Genomic DNA, 22769 nt, shown 5'->3' with positions numbered 1-22769 from the left:
TCCATATAGAGGCACTTGAAGAACCAAGGTAGTTTAGCACAACTCAACACCTGAATTCACAGCTCAGGACAGCATGACTCCAAATTCTAGATGTCCATTTTCTGAAAATATCATCAACTTCGAAGTATTGCAGCACAATATACATTGCAACCAAGCCAAACCAAACCAAACCCTGGTAGGACACTACAGTTAACATCTGTCAGTGGTTTATCTAGTAAAACTTTGGATTACAAATAAAAATACTTCTCTTACTCTTGTCCTAAGTCTGAGAATGAAGAGTTATGATGTGTTTGCTTTTTCTTTGACACCTCTGATCAAAGGTGTTGGACCTCCTGCTCCTCACAATGAGACCTAGGGACTACTTGTGCCACCTTACTCCCTGCTGTGAATTTGCAGGAAGCAGTAAGACTCTGTTGCAAACAGGATTAGAGCCCAGCTGTCCTGACGCTTGCAGACTTACACTTAACAGGACAAGCAACACTGAGTGTTTTACCATTAATCCTTTAACTAAAGATCTGCACACAAGGAATGAGTATGCAGCATGCCTGGGTTTAATTTGGGGGAAAAGGTGTACCATCTTTCAGGGTTGGGATAGAGGGCATTGTCCTCAGTTTCCTTTTGCACTGGTGTAGTGGAGGGTTTCTCTTCTCTCAGCCTTTAAGCCTTTATACCTGCATTAAAAATATTACATATTCTTTTAAAAACCCTGAACAAAGGTAAGGGCTAGAGGCCTGTGGGGATCAATTTTGCATTACCTATTGTTTCTCTGCATGAGGGTTTAATAACATAAGTCATTTATTTGATTGCTAGGTATGCTTAAAGTGGTTGGCTAGAAAGCTTTGAACTTCAGTGAAGTAAAAGAAGCAAGCTGTTCATTTAATCAGCACATTTAATTCATCCTGCTTTGCATGCTGTGCCACACTGTCTTCTTTCCATATAAGGATTCTGTGGTATCTTCCTGCAGCACCCCTGCCTCTCTTCTGCAAGCAGCCAAAGATGGCTTTGTGCATATTGCTTATATATATGCTATAGGCCCAACTCCTTTTTGGTGTGCAATGTAGCAGATACCTCCTTCTTGTATATCTCTTCTTTTCAGGTGAGTTGTTTATATTCAAGGTTCCTTCATTTTTTTTTCCACACTGACTGAGAGCATGTTCTTAATTTATCTTGCTTTTAAATATTTATCTTTGCACTGTGTGACTAAGTGGGAAGTGAATCAGCAAACAGAGTTTTGGTTATGTTAAGATTTTTTATCATTTTTAGGTGTCTTCTGCCTTTAGATATTTCATTTTGTTTATTACCGGTAATTCATCAGATTTCTCTTTAAGCAGCCATTGTTTAGAATGCAATGAGGATTTTCTGAAGCTATGCAAAAATTTTAGAAAAACCTTCAAAGAAAAATTGATGGAAGGGGAGGAAAGATTTTCTAATTTAGCAATCATATTATATTAAGAAATAAATGTAGCACATTTATTCCATGATTTAGTAAGATTAAGACTATTTATTTTTTCTCTCAGACTCACTCACTCACGCATGATACATAAATATGTAACATATAATTTTCAAAAAATTAATAGGACCTTTTCTGTCACTTTCAATAGTCTCTATTTTTTTTTAACCTGGTTTACCTTCATATTCTAAATTGTTTAAGTACAGTGAGGCGCTTCAGAGCCTTCAGAGATTATCTACCACAAATGTTAGAACAGGTACTTGATTATCACTTAGCATCTCTTCATGCACACCCCTTTTTACTCAACTGGATGGCTTTCAGATAACTCATAATTTGCTTCAGTCACATCCTCTATTCCATTCTATGTCCTTCCCCTGCCAGATGTCCAGGGAAAGAAGTTGAAATTTGTTTATGGAATGATAGATCTTTTCAGCACTGCTGTGACAAATGGGAAAGGAAGATTTAGATTTAAATCTTGTTATTCAAATTATCTTCTCTTTTTCCAAGTGGAAGACTGAAGCTATCAATGCTCACGTGGAGGTCAGGGGGCTGCCATGTGAAGCACTAGGTCCGTGAGATGAGCCCTATTTCTCTGAATGTACTCTGCATGTCGTGGCTCTCCAGAAAAGAGAGTAGTTCAATTGCATCGCAATTGGAGTAGTAGTTCAGTTGCATTCTGCTTCCCCTCCCAAACCTCCCACATCTGTGCTTCAGGTTGGCCTTGGATTGCATTAATTCATTCATATGGACTGTCTGTCTGAGAGACATAGTCATCATTTTTGTCATTGAACACAAGCCTTGATGAGACTGTATGCTTGAAATTTCTTCTCTTTTTTGATTGGGTTTTTGTGTTAAAAGAGCACCATTTATCTTCTTTTCACCCCTCGATGTGTCCCACTGGCATTTCCCCAGTCTGTAAATCCACAATCCATCATACAAAGGCCTACTCACGGAGGGCACCTTGTGTCTGTGAGCAGAGTTATTCAATAAAGTCCTTGTTTTAGAGGACAATCTGGAGGTGACCTTTTAGCTGTCTTGGTTAAATCTTGAAATCTACCATCATACTGCAGTAAAATTTGGCAGAGCCAGGAACTAACCAGTTCAACTTCAGTCAGTGTCTGTGATCTGCAGCCCCCATGCTTACAGGGTTAAATGAGCTCAGAGCAGCTCACATTGCTAGGGAGATGAGGGCTAGCTAAAGTTTCTGAGGTGTAAAGGTTTTATACCCAATGATTTCTTACTCTAATCCCAAGACATGCTGTTTATACATACAAAGGCACATACAAATGAAGCCAGGTCTGCTCCCATTCATCTGTGAACAACAGGCTCCTCACTTTCAAATGTTGCTATACAGATTTTAGCTTCGCTGAAATCCAGGAATTTTTCTAGATTAAATCAGCCAAAGCCTCTCTTTGTTGTGGGACCTGGTGGTTAATACCATCAGGCCTTTCAAGATATGTTGCTCTTCCCTTTTAATCTTTCTATCTCTTCCGGTCATTGTAGGAAAATACAGGGTTATCCCCCCCAGACACACTCACTGAAATTGAGGCACCATTTCAGGCAAAGGGATCAGGTGATGGAAGGAGGCTGGATGGCAGGAGGCAGTAACCCTTTCACAGTTCTGCCATGCACACAGAGGTGTGCTCAGCTGAGTCTGCCACAAACCAAGCCCTGCATTTTTCCTTCTTCCTCTACTCCACGCCTTATAAAGACCTGGTGACCAACTCATTCATTCACAATTACCTGTTTGAAATTGTAGACTTTCATTTCTGGCCATGCATAGGAAATGTTTTATTCTTTAGATCTTTCAGTACATTACTTCACAATCTTTATTATTTTGATCTTTCAGTACTCTACTCCACAATATAGAACAATTCTACTGATGAACTTCTGATTTTATGATGCTTGTCCTTATAATCTTTCCATGCAAAGATTACTGTCTACCCAAGCACCTGTTTAACGAATGTGGTTTTGTCCTCTGAGAGGGGTGTTTACCCACTGAAGTCAGTGACTAAGTCCCAATAAAACAATGTTAAACTGTTCTTTCTTCTTTTTTTTTAGCCAGAAAGAAGCTGTAACCTTAGAAATATGTTAGTGAACGTGGTTCAAACAGTATGCTTTAAAGACCTCACAGGCTGAGTGAGATAAACTGTAACTTTTGAAAGTTCAATATGAGCCCTAGGAGAGGGCTCTAGCTTATTGAAACACCACTGTGTTCAGTTTTCAAAAGCAGTAAAAAGTTTTACATCTAATCTCCAAATGTTTCACTAGAATGTTATATTCATGGCTGTGTGTGTTGCAGTCAACTTCTGCAATACTCAGGATTTCCTTTTAAATCTGGCTTTTGGGGTCAGGGGAAAACACTATATTTTTGTTTGCGGAACTGTGATGGAGAATGAAATTCAAATATATACTAGCTAGGGCTTGGGAGGCAAAGAGATACATATGTATGTACCCGTATGTATCTATAAACCCAGTCTTTTGATTTGTGAATCATGTAGCAGCACTACTGGCATTCTGAATGGATACACAACCCCTTTTTTGCCCTTAAAAAAAAAAAAATCTGACTTCATTTTTAATCCTAGAAATAAAGTAAGCAGGAATAACCCTGCAGTTTACTTGCTGGCAGTGTGAGTCAGCAAGACACTGCTGCCACCCTGTGCCAGACAGGATGTAGACAGGGAAATGGTTTTTACTCTTGTCTTTGTGCACTAGCAGCCCTCAGAGAATGGATTTTGATTAGCAGTACCCCAAAAGCAGTGTGATCAGACTAATTAAAAACTTACCCTCATGACCTCAAAGGAAAGAAAAAGCAACCAACCCCCTTCACAAAACCCCAGTATAATTATGTAGCTCATACTTGACTAGTTACCCAGCATCAGTTAACTGTGAGATTAAGATAGCCGCTATTTTGTCAATCCAGTTCCAGATATATGTGAAAAAAGGCAGAAGTTCACATGTTCAACTGAAAACTAGGCCACATGTATTACAACTCAAAATTTCAGACTTCAAATCTCTTCTTGCTTGCAAGTGTATAGCCACACAGGGAAATTACTTCCAAAGAGGTGTGGGTGCAAGGACACAGTGGGAGAATCAAAATGTAATGCCTAGAGTTCCAGTATAGCTCTGAATGTTTCCATTGCTCTGCTTCCAGAGGATAACAGGCTAAACGACTTTGAAGACAAAATGCTTCTTGATTCATATCAATTTTGGTGTAAAACAAAATTAACAGAAGAAACATACCATTCATGGTTTAGTAAAACAATGTTGTCTGTCTTACCAAGAAGGAGTAAAATAATTCACAATTACCCTGATACTTGCATGCTGCTTGAATCCTTAACAAGGATAGGTCATGATAATTTATGACAGGTGGCTTCAAAACCTGGGAAGCTTTTTCAGTGACTAAAATTAGGCATGGTTTGTTTCAACTCCATCTCTAATACTTAAACACAGATGGGCATTTCAGGACTCAATTTACATGCATATAAGACTGAGTTGTTTATGAAATAGTTCATGCAAAATACCAAATGAGAAAAATAATTCAAAATTATCTAAGACAACTGGACATAAGAGAAGTAAAAGCAGAGTTCATTTAAACTTGAAAAAAGTGAAAGCTAAAACAATAAAAGAAATGAAATCCAAAGCAGTGAATTTTATAAGTGAGAGAAACTTGGAAGTAATTCCTTGTGAAACAGGTAGAAAGGGATTAAGAGTGACAAATGTGAAATTATTTTCATAATGAGATTTGACAGTAAAAAGTCAGGATCAGCTCGGAGTTCCTGAGAATTTTTTAATCAGAAGTTCCTTAAAGTAGGATGACCTGTTGGCAGATACTTGACATACATATTGTCTATATGAATCTGGATTTGGTATTTAAAAGAAAAGACAAAAAAATAAATAACCCTGTGTGATCCAGGTCAATGATTGCTATAGAACTCTCAGTATTGTTACAAAACAAAAAAACTTGACTGTGCCTTTAAAAACTTTGCTACTCCCAAAATGCCACTGTTGGGAAGGTGCTCTTTGGGGCTGGAGATGAGAGGCCACTCAGTAATCCCAGGTGCAAGAGCCTCTTTGGTAGGCAGTGCAGGGGTTAGGGGACTGTTGCAGGTGCAGTGAAGAGGAAAGTATTAGATATGAAAATCTAGGACCAAATGAACTTGTTCAGCATCAGTATTGCTTGCTTAACTCTTTTTTTTTTTTTAAATTATCAAAAGGCCATCATTGTAAGAAAGAAAAAACAGAAAATGAGGACACATACATTTTTGTCTGTATCTGTTTCTTTATAAACATATATTCTTATATATAAGAATACAAAATGGCAAGCAAAAAAAAAATTTAAGTGACAGGAAATTGCTTATTTACTTGAAAGTGTAGTACACTCAAGCAGATGCTTTAGTTGTTTTAGTAAATTTCTCCATAACTCCCTTGGTTTATATCTCTGTTTTTCAAATACCAGAGTTAGGATCAGCTGGATTGATTAGGGTCATTACTCGGAATTCCAGCAACAGTCTGGGCAATCAGCATAAACTGGTGATAAACAGAATCATTTATTTGGAAGCATCTGGAACATGTAAACAAGGGGATAATCAAAAGATGTGCAAGCACAGTCTGTATTTTGCCTTTATTGTTTCCGTGAATATTATTTTCCTATAAATACTTTTTCCCATCTCCTTTCAAACCCTATTTTTTTTTGGATTGTTTTCACTGTGCATGTGTGGTAGCAGCTTTGAAGGATGATAATTTAATGGTGGGTTTCTCAGGGGGGAGAAAATTAAAATGTACAGCCTTTTGTCTGTGTGGTGAGTTGTTAAATCACTTCCCACAGTATGACACAGCTTGTGGCATTATACATGACATAAAAACTCTTCATTAACATGTGTCCTACTGTGAAAAATGTGCTATATTAGTTGTCTGCCCGTAAGTAAACCTTATTGTGAGAGAGGATTTTGTACTCCTGTGAATAAGAATTAAATATTGAGATTTATTTTATATTGTTTTATCTTGACAAAAAATACAAGGAAGTTGCTTGGAAGATCTCTTTGCCTTTAGTGTCTAACCCACTATTTATTATGTCTTTTTTACTGTTTTTGTAAATATCCATTCAACTTTTCTAAACAAAGAGCCTGGAAAACCAGTATATACAACACACCAGAAAAGGAAGAAATGCAGTTGACTGACAAGCAATTTACTCTCTTTTATGAATTCTTCATACCTTCAGCCAAAGCCCCCCCTCCCTAGGATGAAAGATGAAATGAACTCAATAAAGTACTCAGCAGAGAACTCTGGATGGGAAGGCACTTCAATGTGCAGAGTAGGAACAGCTAGAAATTGTTGACTAGATAGACAATTCTGATTGATGAACATCTGTAATACCTCTCATCTTAATTACCACACAGAATTGTGTACTTATTAATGCTATGCCAGTTCTTATTGCATTGTACTAAATGCAGACCCAGAGTGGACATCACTGAGCAAGTATATATTTCCTCATTACCATTATAGTAATGGACTATCACCAAGAAAAAGAAGAATAAATGTCATAAGCACACAGAGAACATCAGCTCTTACATCTTCAGCTGTTATCTCTGCTTTCTATCTTCTTCTTTGTTTTTAGGTAACAATGTGAAATGTCGTATTTTCTTGCATAAGGTTATAAAAATGCACATATTAAAGATCAGCTCAGTTTTATCTCTTAAAGAATGGGATTAATTTTGAATATCTTTACAGCCTGTCATAACTGAAATGTAACACGTGGTTTTCTAAAATGAAGTTATGGCCTCAGAATCTTGTAGTGGAAGGTTTTTTTCATTAAAGTAGGTTAAATTCCTACCAGAACAGTGAAAACCTGTGATATTCTGGGTAATGTGGATTTTGACTAGCTTTCTGGCTGATAATGACCCAGAAATTTGTTATTGTCACACCTGTCATGCTGCTTCTGGATCATCAGTATATCTTCCTCCAAGGAAAGGTTAAATGTGTAGCCTTTGATTGCATGGTATGCGCTCTTTGCTTCTGCACAAGGAAGATAAGGCCTGTCAGAAGAAGTGGTGAATCATTGGTATTCTTCTGTTTTCTTCAATATCAGTGTTTTTTTCACAAACATAAGACATTTTTCTTCATTTTCCCTTCAATCCAGACAGAAAACACAGTATTGTATAAACAACAACTGACACAGCAAATACAGTCATATTCATATATCCTGCTCTGTTGCAAGCATGGAGGGCTTGCTATTTCCCATTTTTGCTAATATATGTGTACAGGAAACTTTCCTGTCTGACCATCCAGGAGCCACACCTGTATCACCTGGGCTGGGACCAAAGCTTTTTCACAGCAGATGGCTCCAATGACCCCACAGGTGCCCTGTTTGACTCCCTACACACCCCACACTCACACAGTCAGACCAGATTTCCTCATTGGCTCTCCTGCCTTTCCCATAGCAGAGTCTCAGATGTCTGGATCCTTAAAATCATTTAATCGTGGTGCAGTAACAAATCAACAGCTCAAGCTGGTGCCTTTGAGGAGGGTCTCCTAGTAAAGATGCTCTAGGCTTTTGTACCCTCAAAGTGTAAGCTCTCAAAAGTCTGGGATCATCGGTTCCTGCTGTGTCTGAGTGTCCAGTTGCTGGGCTGACACTACAGATTCCCAGGCTCACTGTTATGAAAGGGGTAGCTCAGGTTTACTTTTCCTGGAGCTCCTACCACCCAGAGTTCAATCTGCCGCTTGCAGTGCCCTGCTCACCAAGCTACCCACACTGAATGTATCCTTAGCATACCCACTTCTCCCCAGATCCTTTTCCCCTTGCTGTTTTGTGATATGAAGGACAGAGTAAATTTATTTTTCTCCTTTTTGTCCCCCTTTCATTGCCCTTCTCCATCAATTTTCAGTACTTCTGTGTTGCTGGGACATCTTTGTCTATTCTCTGTCATATGTTAGTAAGGCCTTGCAGTCAGTAGGTGTCAGTACCATCAGTGAAAATAAGCATCATAAATTCAATACACATCATGCATTCTGGATACAAGTGAAGATGCTAGAATGTCCACTAGATTTTAAACCCTCCTTGAGAATGATTGAGGTGCAATTTCCCCATTCTGCTCGCATGTTCATCTACATCAGCTATTTATTTTGATAATTATTTCCTTTATCCATTGCTTTTCATGGTTTTCACTAATGGCTTCAATAATTATTTAGAGGTTCGTAAATGCAAGGGATAGAACAATTATTGTGGTATTAACCACAATCATTGAGCTTTTATGGCCTGCACCTGGAGAACACAAGAAGGATGAAACAAGTAGAAAAATTTCAAAAGTTGCAAATATGCAGATTTTCCTTGTCAGTAGAGGAGGGAAGATCCTGAGCTGTTTCTTAAAGAAAGTTCTATTTCTGTGTATGGCTCCAACTATTCACCAGTTCAATTAAAATCTGGCAAATGTTAACATCTTCTTTTTATTATTACTGACATTATTACTAATTATTTCCATTATGTTCCTGCTGTGTCAATAATTGTGGCCACAAAAAGTTTAGTATTCAAGTACACCAGGACCCTTTGTCTTGTTTTTGCTAAGACTGCTTCAAATTTTTAACCTTAGTACTCTCTTCAAAGTCCCAATTAGAGAGCTGATTTGGGGTTTTAGTTGGTAGGTTTATGTTTTTAATGGTTTGTCTCCCACTAATGCTAGATTATTTACTGGAAAACAGATGAAAAGCCTGAGGTCACCTCTCTCCCTGCCCTGCCTGCAGCAAGGTCTAAGCACCCAGTGCAGAGCAGCTGGTACAGAGCCAGATTCCAAATGGCCATCAAGACTGAGCATTGCAGTCATTTAACATGCCATAGAGAATAATCCTACATATGCCCTATTTTCATCATATCCAAAAGGTAAGCATGAGAGAGAAAGAGAGGAGACGGGTAAACTCTAAGATGCTGGGGCATTCTTAAAGCACATACCAAGTAAGCACTGCTGGGAATAATAAAGAGTTTAGGAGACATAAAGGAGGGCATGGGAAAAAAAAATGGAGCCTATGGTGTACAGTGAAGTGTAGAAAACACTTGGTTGTATGAGGGAGACTTCAGACTCACTCTGTGGAAAAGCTGGCTTGAATGGTAAGTGTGTCAGAGCTCCTCACAGACAAGCAGGGTGGGAAAGGACTCATGGCATGATCCCATCTCCTGAAAAGATGGGAATGACAGAGCTTACCATCCTTACATCCTTACACCCTTACACCCTTACCATCCCTGTCTCTGTAAGGGGTTGGAGAGGGCAGTGGTGTGTCTTCCCACTTTAAGGGATGGAGACTGTGGGAAAGGGGAAAGAGACCCTTCATTGCTCCAATTACAGAAGGAAAATTATGTCCCCTGAAAAAACTGGAGAGCAATCCTTCCTGCTCAGAGGGGGATGGACACTTGGCACACTCATTAGAAAATAAAAGCAGGTAGTTCAGTTGGAAACACTGGACACTTTGGAAACACCTCCAAACTCACAGTGGCTTCTCTTATACTCCCTCTCACTAAATAAAGAAATTGAGAAATAATAGATAACTTGGACTCTGCCCCAGATCCCACCACTATGTGACCTCTAATAATTCAGCTAACGGGCTTAGCAGTCAGCATGCTGTAGATGAAAATAGGAGAATTTTAAGGATTAATCAGTGAACTCAAGAAACCAGTAACTTTAAAAAAAACCCCAGTTTTGGTAGAGGTTTTTTTAATTTTCTTTTGGGTTGGTTGAAGTTTTTTGCTAAGGTTTGGGGGTTTTTTATTTTTTTCCTGGAAAGATGATGCACCCCAGTTCGTTGAGTTCTCCTTTCAGAAATCAAAACATCAGAAGTACAACCTGTTTCCTGAATTTGCTGGAATAAACACTATACACAGCCCCCTTTGGAGCATTTTCTTTAGGGTATTTCTCTTGCTGTCTGTGCACGTGACTTACTACATAATAAATCTAAAAAGCCTGTAGAAACCAGTCTCTCTGTGGTAGGCAAGAATCCTTGGAGGACTTGATCCAAAGAGTGATGAATAGATTAAGGCTGTCTCTAAAAGTTCATATTCCTGGTATATTTACTCTATGGACATGTCTTTATATTTGCTTGCCTTCCGTGCAATCTGTGGGTGAAAATATACTAGAGACTATTCCAGGTTGTATGAATATTTGTCCTGGACATAGATGAACTATTAAAAAGTGATTGTCTGAAATGATACTCAACGTCAACCCAAGGTATGTCAGCACTGAGTGCAACCTGAAATATATTGAGTGCAGCAAACAGCAGGTTTGCCTTCTGTAGCAGCTTCTCCAAGAAGCAATGCAGTGTTACCCAGGCACAGCCATGTTAAGTCTGAACTCAGGGGAAAATATATCCTGCTGGATCTGACTAAGAGAGGAGCTGCTGCTGCAGCTCCATATCCCAGGTCCAACTAGTAGTGACGCTGAAGACCTATTCCCAGCGGGCCACGTGCACACAACTCACAAAGGGAACAACACATGTATGTGCATATGCACATGACCATATACACACACACACTGGAGACAAAAACACCCAGGAGTGCTCCCACAAACACCGAGAGCATCATCATCCTCACACTGCTCCCCTCCACAACAGCACAGCATTGAGGTCCACTCATGAGAATATATATATCTGTGGAGACATACACATTGTGGCTCCCTCCATCACCTGGGCTCATAAACTCAGTCTCCCCAGTACCTGCCCCTGAACCCCTGTCTCCTCAGTTTCTGGCACCTGGACATTAGCCTCCAGTGTTGACTCGCAGTGATGGGTTTCACTTTGGACAGTGGGACTGGGACTTTCCTGGAACAACCCTGGAAGGGACCTGGATGTGGTGTCCTGAGGGAGGTATCCTTTTCAGCTTTTTCCCGGCTAGCCTAGTGGTTTAATGTCTTAGAAAGCCTCGAGCAGCCTAGAGAGGTAGCACGGGCAATCTGGCACTTTAGTAGCTCTAAAATCGGTACCTGTATCAGCTGCAAAGCAAATACCACCAGCAGAAGCAAAGAGGGAGAAATAGAGCTCCCTGCTCGCTCAATTTCCCACAGTTAGGAGCTTTCAAATGAGACAGACAACAACATGTTCGCAGAAAGGGTAGCAGAGCCAAGAGAGGGCGGGGCCTCCCTCGATCGTCTCTTGTATCCGGAGAAGGGGAAAGGGGCGGACTGGGGGCGGACCCGGGGTGACCGGCCAATCAGACACTGCTGAAGAGTCTGAGTTACATTTGGTTTTGCCCACGCTTAGAACAAAGGAGCTCAGAGCACATGGCAGAGGCAAGTGTCTTTGGGAGGGGGAAGGGGAGCTCAGAACAGGCAGCAAGTGTCCAGGTCTTTTTCTGAGTCTTAATTTGGTAACCTGCCTTAGTGCACTCCTGCTCCTCCAGGCTAGTGGACATAGGCTTTGGATAGTCTGATGTTTCTTGCAATAGGCCTGAGAGCAGCCAGGGCCATGATATTATTGGGGCTCTCCCCTGTGCCATAATCTCTCCGTGCTTCTTTTGGATGTACAGATAAGCTTTTATCACCTAATCTAATGTGAACAGTCTGGTTTCCACAGCAGTAATATCAGAGCAGCTCTCCCACATTGCTCTGTGCTATCTACCTTGGCTTCCAGCTTCTCAGCTGCCTCAGCCAGCTTGGGGCTGGGTGTTCCTGAGCCCCACTCTGTCACACTGTGCAGCATTCCTTGTAAGCTGCCCAAGAGCACACACACAGGCACCCTGCCTTTGATGCCTGGGCAGTTATTTGATCTCACCGTTTTAAGATAAGCCAATAGCATTGCTTTTATTTGCATTCAGCAAGTGCTCTTTTCTGACAAGGGATGTGGTAGAATTGCAGTACAGGGAGAACAAGCCCGGTGCTGATCATGGAAAGTAATGGATCATTGCACTCCTCCGTTAATCTGCCCCTCTGGAGTCTATACGTTATAAAAATTCAAGCATGATGCATATTCCCTGCCTACCATACAACTAGAAAGGGAAAGATTTACAGGGTAAATTACTATTGACATACACCAGGTCACTGAGAGTGAACAAGAACTGTCATTTCAGCTTACTGCAAACATCATCTTTGCCTTTTCATGTATTCAATCTTCCTGAGGCTGAAGTTCTTTACAAGGACAACTGTTCATGCTTTGGATTAATCAGGAGCCTCAGTCATTTGAAAGGTCATGTATGCAAGGAACAGCATTTTTTTTTTTTTTTTTCAAGTGACCTATATGCTGACTTTGGTGGGGAGTTGTGGGAATCAAAACCTATAGAAGCCAATAGTGGAAATGTACATCTAAAAGAAAACATAACAATGATAAGCCTATTATATCCTTTGAATTAAGCTTCTTCTGATGTGGTGTTGGGTGTGGATACATTTGGCTGATTTTCAGGCAGTTATATTTTTGCACTACAGCGTCTTTTGCAAAATGTAAGTCTTTGGATTTGTTTGCAAGGACAAGACCTCTTCTTGTTACATAAAAATAAATTAACTAGAAGATGAGACATAAGCAAGTCAGATTAAATAACGTCTATGAATAAAATAAGTTGCTTTAGTAATAAGCATTTGAGTGCACAGATTCACAGTTGTAGAATAAAAAAATCACATCTGGCTACAGTAAAATGAAGGGAGCTTACATTCTTAATGAAAGAAACTCATGTAAAGCTCTGGAGCCAAAGTCTGCAAAACATGGCTGAATGAATGTTCTTTACACTTGTGTGGTGATATTTCTTCAGTATTTCTTCATATTCTAAATTTTTTTAATGTCTTCAGTATTTCTTCATCGATTTATTCTATTTCAACTTTGCAGATTATGTAAGTAATTCCTTCAGTAAAGCTTAATATCTTTACTGTATATTTTTCTTTTGAAACATATTTGATTTCCTTTTTTTGACATAAAGGGAATAAATTGGCTCCCAACTAATAGTTGTTCAGAGCTAAGCTCTTTTAGAGTCCTTAATGGACTAACACACTGACATTTGAGGTACTACTATTTGCAAAGTTGCTGTGGTGACAAATGTAGTTCTGGATATAAACACAATAATAATTCTACTTTGCTTAACCACTCAGCATGATTCCAAAAGGACGTTTCTGCCAAACTGAATGCATGTTGTCCTTTTTTCTGAGAAATGGTATCTTTAATAAAATATAAGTGTACAGGGAAGTCTGACTTCTCTTTGATCACAGTACTTTATGAACACCTACTCAAATTGCCATTAAAACAGATTTTAAAGTAGCACAGTGTCACTTCTTGAAGAAAAGATCAGGTCAGGCCCAAGGGAACAATCTGTAGCACAAAATGTCTAGAATTTGCCTCAGCTTCTTTTTGGTCATTGTGAAAAAGTGAAACATTCCTAAAGGCAGTTTAAGTTCCTCTTAAATTTCTCTGCCTGGCACTGCAAACCCATCAGACACGGCCTAGAGGTTCTTTGACTCATGCAGGGAACCTGTAGGCGATGTCATTGGACCCAGGGTCACAAAGATAGCTATAGCAGCTTTTGCCCGTGGCCATCCCTCTGGTTTTGCAGTAAGCAAAGCCAGCTGGAGAGATTTGATCCACTTGCTGTCTTTCACTAAAATCAGTTTTCAGACTACATCATGATCTTTTTTTGAATTTTACAGTTTGTAGACAGGGGTCTGAATATGTAGAGATGATGGCTGTTTTATGAGAAGGGGTCACTAGTGAATGTAGTACCCACGCAGACCAGCTTCCAAGACATTTAGGTGACAGATTTTTGAAGCTATTTCATCTTCTTTCAAAGAAACTGAGAAAACAGGTCCCTGATATGCCACAGGATCCCTTTCCAGGGTGTCCTCTCTTAGTGTGTAGTTAGAGGTTAGTTTCTATTCTATTGAAGTTTTCCTAAGCACCCTGTAATGTCTAAGGAGGGAGGGAGGGGTGGAGAAAGTAGTGTGAGACGGGCTGGGGGAAAGAGAAATGTTCTCTGTCTTTTTCTCTCTCCATTGATCATATGGAGACAGAAGAGATATTAATGTCCCACCAAGCACTTAAAACCTAAAGCCAGACAGTCACAAGCCAGATAGTCACAAGTCCAAGACAAAGGGTAAGTGCTTGGAGTAAGTTTCCTGCATCCTGCATTACCTTGAAGGGCAGGTACTGCTGCCAGTCAGAACGTGGCAACCAGCAGCATCACTCTTGGCTGAGCCTGGAGCCAGCTGTGAAGCTTTCCCTCCTACAGAGCAGGTCTGGGTGCCAGCAGAAAGGTGGCAGGCAGCAACTGAGAGGTACCATGAGTATGCCCCTAAGTCATCCATTATCTGTATCACGTTCAAAGAGAGCATTGTAAGCTGTTTCACCACCAGTATTCATGGTGTTTCAAGGCCTCAGATACTCCCATTCAGCTGCAGTCATGGTTAAGGCTTGTATAATTTAAATGGAAGATAAATCAGAGTTCAGATTCAGCCCCTGCCCATGGCTTGATGCACAATGTAAAATGTTGCTGCCCTTCTGGTAGATCAAAGACATGTAGAGGAATGTGCTGGAGACAAACAACAGAAGGAAGACAGACTGGCTCTGAAATTTTGAGGTTTTGCTGCTAAAGTTACATCCCGATCTTAAAAGTAAAAGATAAGAAATGAATAAGTTGTTGGTTTTCTTTCAGAGCTCTGTTTTTAGATTATAAGGTTTGCATTAAAATGTGAAAATGGAGAAAGTGTCACCACTTCTTTCTAATATATAGGAAGAATGTTGATGGCAGGAGAAAATACTATTTTTAGCAAGGAAAAGTAAAACCTGTGTTGATACTCTGCCCATAATATCCTAACAGATAATCCTTAGTTTATTTGAAATTTGTAACTAAACAGAATCATGCTACCCTAGTTGTCAAAATCAATATTGTTTCTTTATTCTTGTTGCAACTCTGCTTGAAATTGACTTAAGGGGAATTTGCTTTGCTTTGACTCCTCTCTCTCTCTTTCTCTTTTAAGGTCAACTCAAATCAAAACATACTCTTGGGATAATGCCCAGGTTATTTTGGTTGGGAACAAATGTGACATGGAGGATGAACGGGTAATCTTCACTGAGAGGGGAAAACATTTAGCAGAGCAACTTGGTAAGAAAAGAAACAACTAAAGCTTTGTGATTGCTTGTGAGAATGCACAAACTAATCTCATTAATTGCTACAGTACTTGTAACTACATGTTCATGACACATTCATTGTAAAAGAATAGTCACACATTGCCTCTCTTTTATTTCTACAGCCTTTTTGATACAGAGCAAGATTAGCATGTGTCTGTATATATACAATATCTTTAGATCATTAGTGCTACTGGCAGATAAATCCTAGAAAAGAAACAAGTAAATCAAAAAAACCCAAGCACCATCCCCTCAAAAAAAAAAAAAAAAGGAAAAAAACAAAGAAAAGACAGAACAAGGAAAAGGAAAAGAAAGTGAAAAAAAGAGAGAGGAAAGGAGAAATTTCAGAAACAGCTTGCTAGACCTTTTTGCAAGTTAAATGGGTTTGGGTTATGATTACCAATACCAATAACCCAAAACAGAAAGATGCTGCTGTCCAACTCCCACTGCTGACACTTCATCCACTGATCTACTCTATATTTACAGAGGTGTAGATATGAACTTGTTTCATAAAGTCTCTCTCTGGGAAGCAAATTTTGTACACACAGAAAGTTGCCAAGCTGTGAACACCTTTGTTGTTTCTGTTTCTACACAACAGTGTTATCCTTTCATACTATGAAATGTTTTTGAAGTGACACTGGCCAAACTTTAATGGAAAATCTCCAGAGCATCACTGTAATACTACTACCCAGCCCCTTTTTTCCTTCAAGTTTCCCTATCTCTGGAGAGTAAGCTCAGCAGGTGTGCAAATCAAACTCTGGCATTGTTAGAGGTCAGTTTATGTGCAGGGAATCATAAATTATGAGCATGGATTTGTTGTTGTTTTTAAAACTGAGTGTGGTAAAAGTTCAGTGTGGTCAAAATATATGTAACCAAGATCTCCTTGTCACTATTCCTATATAGGTAGTTTGATGAAAGGATGTTTTAAGAAGGGATCTAATCTCATGGTGGTGGTTCTTAAGTTGTGTATATGCATAAGTCAATGACCTTATTTTTTAAAAAATAATTTTTTCTAGTTGTACAATTGCTTTTCCTGGTAAACAATTTCATCAGAATAACATACCTTCCTATTGCACCTGTCTTAATAAATGTTGCATACATGTAAAAGAACTCCTTGAAAGTACACATTAAAGATTACTATAAATTAGTCCTTGAAAGGTGACAGGAAATCTTTAACAGAAGATTATATCCAGAAAAGTTTCCAATATTTGTGAAGAACTGAGTTTCTCAAACTGCTTGCAAAAAAACTGTGATAGTTACCCTTGCACTTGCTTTAACAGAGGATATTTATCTTTGAAGAAATACCTGTCATATTTCTATATATTTTTTTTATCTGTTCTTCCCATTTCTAATATTTATTCATTGTAGTAGGAGATAAGAAAGTGTATTCATTGGACAAATAGATCTCAAAAATCTAACAGTCTATTTTACCACAGATTTTGATGAGGTGCTAAAATGTTTTGCAACAATCATAAATTTTCACTATAGAGTTTGAAGATTTTTTAAAGTCACAACAAATCCAAATTTCTATTCCTTGAACCATATTCCTATAAAAAAAAAAATGCAGTGAATTGACAAGGAATTCCCAAGGTCATGAATTTATCAAGACAAAAAGGAACTTTGCATGTTGTACAGTCAAGAATCCTCAGATGTAATAACTAATGTTTGAAAAAAAGAAAAAAAGAGTAATGAGATAGATATCAAAACTCATGTTTCAGGCTTTAAGGCAAATTCTAGCTCCTGGGATTTAAAATTCAATCTTTATGGAAGAAGATTATTCTCTATTTCCATATTTATCTACTCAGAGGTGCTCTCTTCTCAGATATATATCCCGTGGCTATCTCAAGGGCAGATTATTGTATTAGATAACTTGTGTCTCTGATCCAGTCATTAACTGTAGTCAGACTGCACACACAAATGTTTACATGTTTCCTGTACAGCTGCAATAATTTCTTAAATCTGCCCAGAGACTGTGTGAGGTGGTGTGGGTAACAGCAGAAGAAAGACTTTCCGTTAACTGCACCAAGTGCACTGGCCTTGCTGGCTGGTTTGGAGGACACCCATTGTGTTATACTCATGTGACTCTCTTTTGTTTCTCTGGCAGTAAGTTGATAACATTTCTTACAGACAAGTTTTAAAAATAACATTATAGATTTTTCTGTCCAGCCAGGCATTTTAAAACTGTGGGCCCTTTGAACGCAATGTTGATCGCAGACACAATTGCAAGCAAATACTATTCATGAGTGCTGTACAAACGCTACACTGTGACATCCTGTTCTCAAGTGTGGTTTTATTTTCAGCCCTTGTTTTTTTGAAGTCACTGAGAAAATGAATACATGCACCTTCTGGGGTGAATTTTCAGAAGGTCAAAAAGAGCACTGGGCATTTAAGCCTCTAGGAAACGTGGTGTTCTGTTGAGAACAGTGTTACTGGAAAATGGGGCCTCCTTGTGGCTCCTGACCTCTCTGAAAAGTGTGGCCCTAAAGTTTATTAAGGAGGTGTAATCATTCATTTCTGTAAATCTCTGTGCTGGCTTATTTTTCAAGTGTAACCCAAACAAGTGGTTTAAATCAACCAGCAATAGGTCTCATTACTGTTGGAGGAGGTGTGGCTGAACTAGTCAAGTATCCTGTGGTACCTCTGAGTACCTTTCTCATGGTACAAATCAAAGTTCACAGAAGAAAGAAGGAAGTTAGGAATGCAGACCTGACCATGAAGGAAAATTACAGAATGTTTATAAGGTCAGAATATGTCTTGTTTGCTTTGAAGATGCGTATTTAAATTTATTGTTAATGACATGACATGGGCAATACCATGTCATTGATCATATGGATCATAGCTACAAGCAGTCTAGTAGGTGTTTTGTGAAAAGTGTGAACTGGCAAACATGCAGTGATACTTTCTCTGATCATAGCAAATTATATTTGTGGGTCTTATGAACCAAATGCAATTCATTTATATTCAATAGGCCTTTTGCAATTTTTTCCATGGATTTGTACAGTGATATTTTTAAGGCCATATAGAATCATGCCACTCACAATGTCCTTTAAATATGCACAGTTTCTCTGCTATCTACTTCTCCTTTGAATTGGCCCCTTGATAGTTTTATTTTATGTTGCTTCACTGTTATATTCTTACAAACAGTGTACAATTGTTACCTGGTCTGTACCTCTCTGGGTTTCAGAGAACTCTGTCACACTCCTTTTTCTCCATACAGTAATTCCCAGAATATTTAATTGTTCCAGGCATAAAGACACAAAGACACACATTAGTCATTCCTTATCAGCCTATTCAGTATTTTTTAAGTGCTTTTTTCAGAAATCAGTTCATAGTCGTTTAACACAATAGCATCATTAAAAGACTAAGGTTAGAATGAGATGAAAAGGGATCAAATTAAGTCATGTAACTTTTTCTCATATAAGTATCATTCCAAGAAAGTGTAGAAATGTGACAAACCAGCCAATAGAGATCAGTACTTAACACAATGTTAATATTGATATGGTAATCACAGCAAACACATTTAAAGAGGTTTATTCTCTAATCATTACCAAAAAAGGGAATGGAATATAATTCTTAAGATATTTTGTATCTTCATGAATGTTTGCTCTGAGCAGTACGTGGATTGGCTATAGAGTGAAACCCCAATATAGTCAGCACTTACATGCGTTAAAGCATTTTAGTTAAACAGGGTTGGAACTTCATGTAAGCGAAATGCATGCACACTTGCCAGCGGAATTACTCGCACAGTTTTCTGAGATATTACTCTCATGCCTTTCAGCAAAATTCATACATTCATAAAAGTTTGGTGTCAATTGTCAAAAGAGAAATAAAAAGAGTGACTCACAGGTGTCTTGATGTCTTGGTTCTTCTATTCCCAGTCCATATGATATACTGATATTGTTATCTACATTCCAGCTAAGGATTAGCAGGCAGAGGTGTGCACGGACCTTTGAATAGAGTCTGAATAACTGCACAGGCAATTGGATAGTTGCATATGCAGTTTGACATACAGTTACTCCATTTGTTTGGGACATTCTGCCGTGCATGCTAATTAGACACATCATTTTTTATGTGTTCTTTAGTTTCTCAGGTTCTTCTTATGCTTTGCCATCCAGGATCATCCATGGCTGGGGGCATTCCTCATGTCCAAGCATGCCCTAGGTTGCACTCGCCTGTTTTCTAAATTTATCTGGCATGCTGTCTCTCCTAGAGGCCAACAACCAATGTCAGTAAACAAAATTAAACAGGCCCTTTCTGGGGGAGCCCTCACATTCTGTTCTGCAAGGGGCAGCAGAAACCAGCCCTCACACTGGATTCAGGGCACCTGCAAAGGCCTCTGAATATTATGTGCCCCATGGCCAGCAGTGCATGTGACTTCATTGCACCTCCACAGCTTGCCACTCAGAGAGATAGTAATTTGACACCTCAGATGTAACTATATACCTTATCGCCATCTTTTTTCTTCTCATTTGGGCTGTTCCTTCCTTTAAGTCTTTATTTCCACTTCCCTCCCTCCCTCCCTCCCTTCCTTCCTTCCTTCCTTCCTTCCTTCCTTCCTCTCTTTTTTTTCTTTTTTCTTCTTTTTCCTCTTTTTCTTCTTTTTCTCTCTCTCCTTCTCTTGATTCCCAGTGCTTTGAAAATAAATTCCACCAAAAACAAGAAAAAAAAAATCTTAACTTCAAACAGAATCATTCTTCCCTGCCTATTTTGTTTTCATTTTTGTCTTGGCTCATATATTTATGTAGGTGATGGTCGTGCCAGGGAGATGACAGAGACACAATTGAGCTGTGATTACATTTCCTCAAATTAAACCATTTAGCATGCCAGTAAGCGTGAAAGTGGGGCATTTGTCAGTGTTGTGGGCTTACACAGGGTGCAACTGTTTGTGGTCTAACCCAGCCTGCAAGAGCAGACCTGCTGCTGCGGTGGCACAGGAACATGACTGGTTTCTGAATCCTTCCTGGGCTGGGGCACAAGGCAGCAGCTCCCCAGCATCAGGATTGGAGTGCACCTTCCCTTGCCTTGGGGTATGAGCCTGGGGGGTAACGCTTACAGTAGGCATCTGTGGGCACACTGAGGCTACCAGGCAGCTGTGAGTTTAGGCACTGAACTGAAGAGGCATTTTTAGTGCTGTAATTTTGGCATGTAAATCAGGAACCAAGAGGGAGCTGACACCTCAGCACACAGTTTGCTATAACAGCAAGTTCTGTTTTGCCTCTGTGGTTGACTGGAGGCTGTGGTGCCCAAGGCAGGGTCACCCGCAGCTTAGAGAGCATGGACATATGGCTGCATCTAACTTTGCATTAAAAATGAAAATAATTGGGTAGTGCAGCAATATGCCTGTTCAAACTTCCATCCTTCACTGTTTTTTAGGTCTTTTTAATGGGCAAATGTTTGTTCCAGGGAAAAGAGACAGACTGACAGTGCTGAAAAATACCAGTCTTTTGTTTAGTTACAACACAGACAGGGTATTGGCAGAGCAATTAAAGGTTCCTGTCCCCAGGATGTTCTTTTACTGGGGGAAATGCCAGCCTGCCACTGCTTTCACATACTGGGAGTTGCATTACAGCAAAGTTATTTAATAACAATGAGAAGCAAGGGTTTTCTCAACCAATGTCTCCTGTAAACACACAAAAAATATATTTGCCAGAAATCTAATTTATTGCCCAAATGCACTCATTTAAAAAGTATCTGGAAACCACAGTCAAATTCAATACAACTTTTTTTTCAATTTTATATGAAACCTTCTGTTCTGAAAGACTGGAAGATGAGGTGTTAGCTAGAGCACGACCAATAGCTGCCCCTTGAGTCTGTCCATTCTGCCACAGCTGACAGTCCCCCTTTAGCTTTTTTTTTGTTAATAAATTTGGCCATCCTAAAGATTGAATAAATACCTTAACATTTCGGTTAATAATCTTTATCTCCCTTTTAATTCTCTACCTTGAATGGTGACAAAGCACTGCTCTTCACTGAGATAATATTAGCAGAGTCCTGTTCTGAGGCTTAATGTTGTTTTAATACTTTTCTTAACATAGTCCAGCACTTGGGCTTGTTAGGACAGCAGGGATCCCATCCTACTGACCTAGAGAGCAAAGCACAGCATAATCAGATCTGCTGCCAGGACCAGATAGTTGCTGATGTAGGAGATACTTTGAAGAACAGCAGTGGTCTGTAGCTACTTTCAGCCCACTTTCCTAGGAGAGATGACCTTTGCAGTCATAGCATACGTGTCTTGTCTCTCTTTGACTAAAACATATTGACAGTTCTAAGGAAGTGGACATCTGAGCAGAGGAGAAAGGTCTTTCAGTGCCTTGACTGACAGGCAACTTGTGCCTTGAATGAAAAACTTATTAGATACTATTCATAGCAGGCAAAAAGGCCAGTGCCCCCTCAGAACTGCCCAGGATGCATTTCCAAGAAAATAAGGCCTTATTAACTCCTCTCCTTTACATACAATGATATTGTTAAATTATTCATCCCCATGACTTCCTATATTTTGCCTTTTACATACCACTCTTACAAAGGGAGCAGCTTCCTGCAGCCATTTCTTGCCCTGATGTTACAGTCTCCTACTACTCCTCACAATACGGGATTGAACAAGGCACTGAGAAAAGCAGCACTAAGGATCACAGTTCAAGCTTGTCTTCATGAATGCTTAGAAGGATAGTTATTGAGGGAACACACCCTTGTGGACATCTGCAAAACATAACATCAGGGGTGATAAATAAAATTGTCTTGGTTGTAGACAAACACTCTGGAACCAAAATGCCTTCCTGATCAACTGGTGAAACATTAGCATAGGTCTTGTGTGTATTGTCTGTGGAACTGTGCTTAAAATTTGTGCTCTTGATGTCACATTTTCTCAGGAAGATGAGAGGGTGCAGAATGTTCTTTTTGCATATGACACTGCTTTTTGGGCTTTTTTCTTCTACATGTTTTGAAAGCAGACATAAACAAGTGTTAATGAGCAGTCATGAAGGCGCCTCTACAGAGCCAGCACATGTGTGAGGCAGAGAGGGTACAAAGTCAGTAATTCTGGCTGTGTATGATTCAGGAAAGCCATCTAACTGCTCTGTGTGCATTTTAGACCAGCAGGTGAGCAACAGCACCACGTCAGTGCCCTGTCTAGCCCTGCTGCTGTAGACTGACAGCCTGTAATGTGAATGAAAAACTTATTAGATACTATTCATAGCAGGCAAAAAGGCCAGTGCCCCCTCAGAACTGCCCAGGATGCATTTCCAAG

General features: G+C 39.5%; 1 protein-coding gene and 1 long non-coding RNA gene across 2 annotated transcripts in view; one reads left to right on the top strand and one right to left on the bottom strand.

Annotated features, from left to right (window-relative positions):
- Positions 1–19929, bottom strand: part of LOC108449064 — a 39595-nt gene extending 19666 nt beyond the window's left edge. Inside the window, exon 1 of the long non-coding RNA XR_001865164.1 lies at positions 19371–19929. This is a non-coding gene — a long non-coding RNA (uncharacterized LOC108449064). The remainder of the gene's footprint in view (positions 1–19370) is intronic.
- The window catches only part of RAB3C (RAB3C, member RAS oncogene family), a 109130-nt gene that overhangs the window by 80995 nt on the left and 5366 nt on the right, over positions 1–22769 (top strand). Inside the window, exon 3 of the mRNA XM_008642947.2 lies at positions 15379–15503. Coding sequence (XP_008641169.1) covers positions 15379–15503 — 125 coding nt within the window. The remainder of the gene's footprint in view (positions 1–15378; positions 15504–22769) is intronic.

This window comes from Corvus brachyrhynchos, unplaced genomic scaffold, assembly GCF_000691975.1.
Source record: "Corvus brachyrhynchos isolate BGI_N302 unplaced genomic scaffold, ASM69197v1 scaffold310, whole genome shotgun sequence".
Lineage (NCBI taxonomy): Eukaryota > Metazoa > Chordata > Aves > Passeriformes > Corvidae > Corvus > Corvus brachyrhynchos.
The sequence above is the reverse complement of the archived record's forward strand: the minus strand, read 5'-3'. Positions and strand labels throughout refer to the sequence as shown.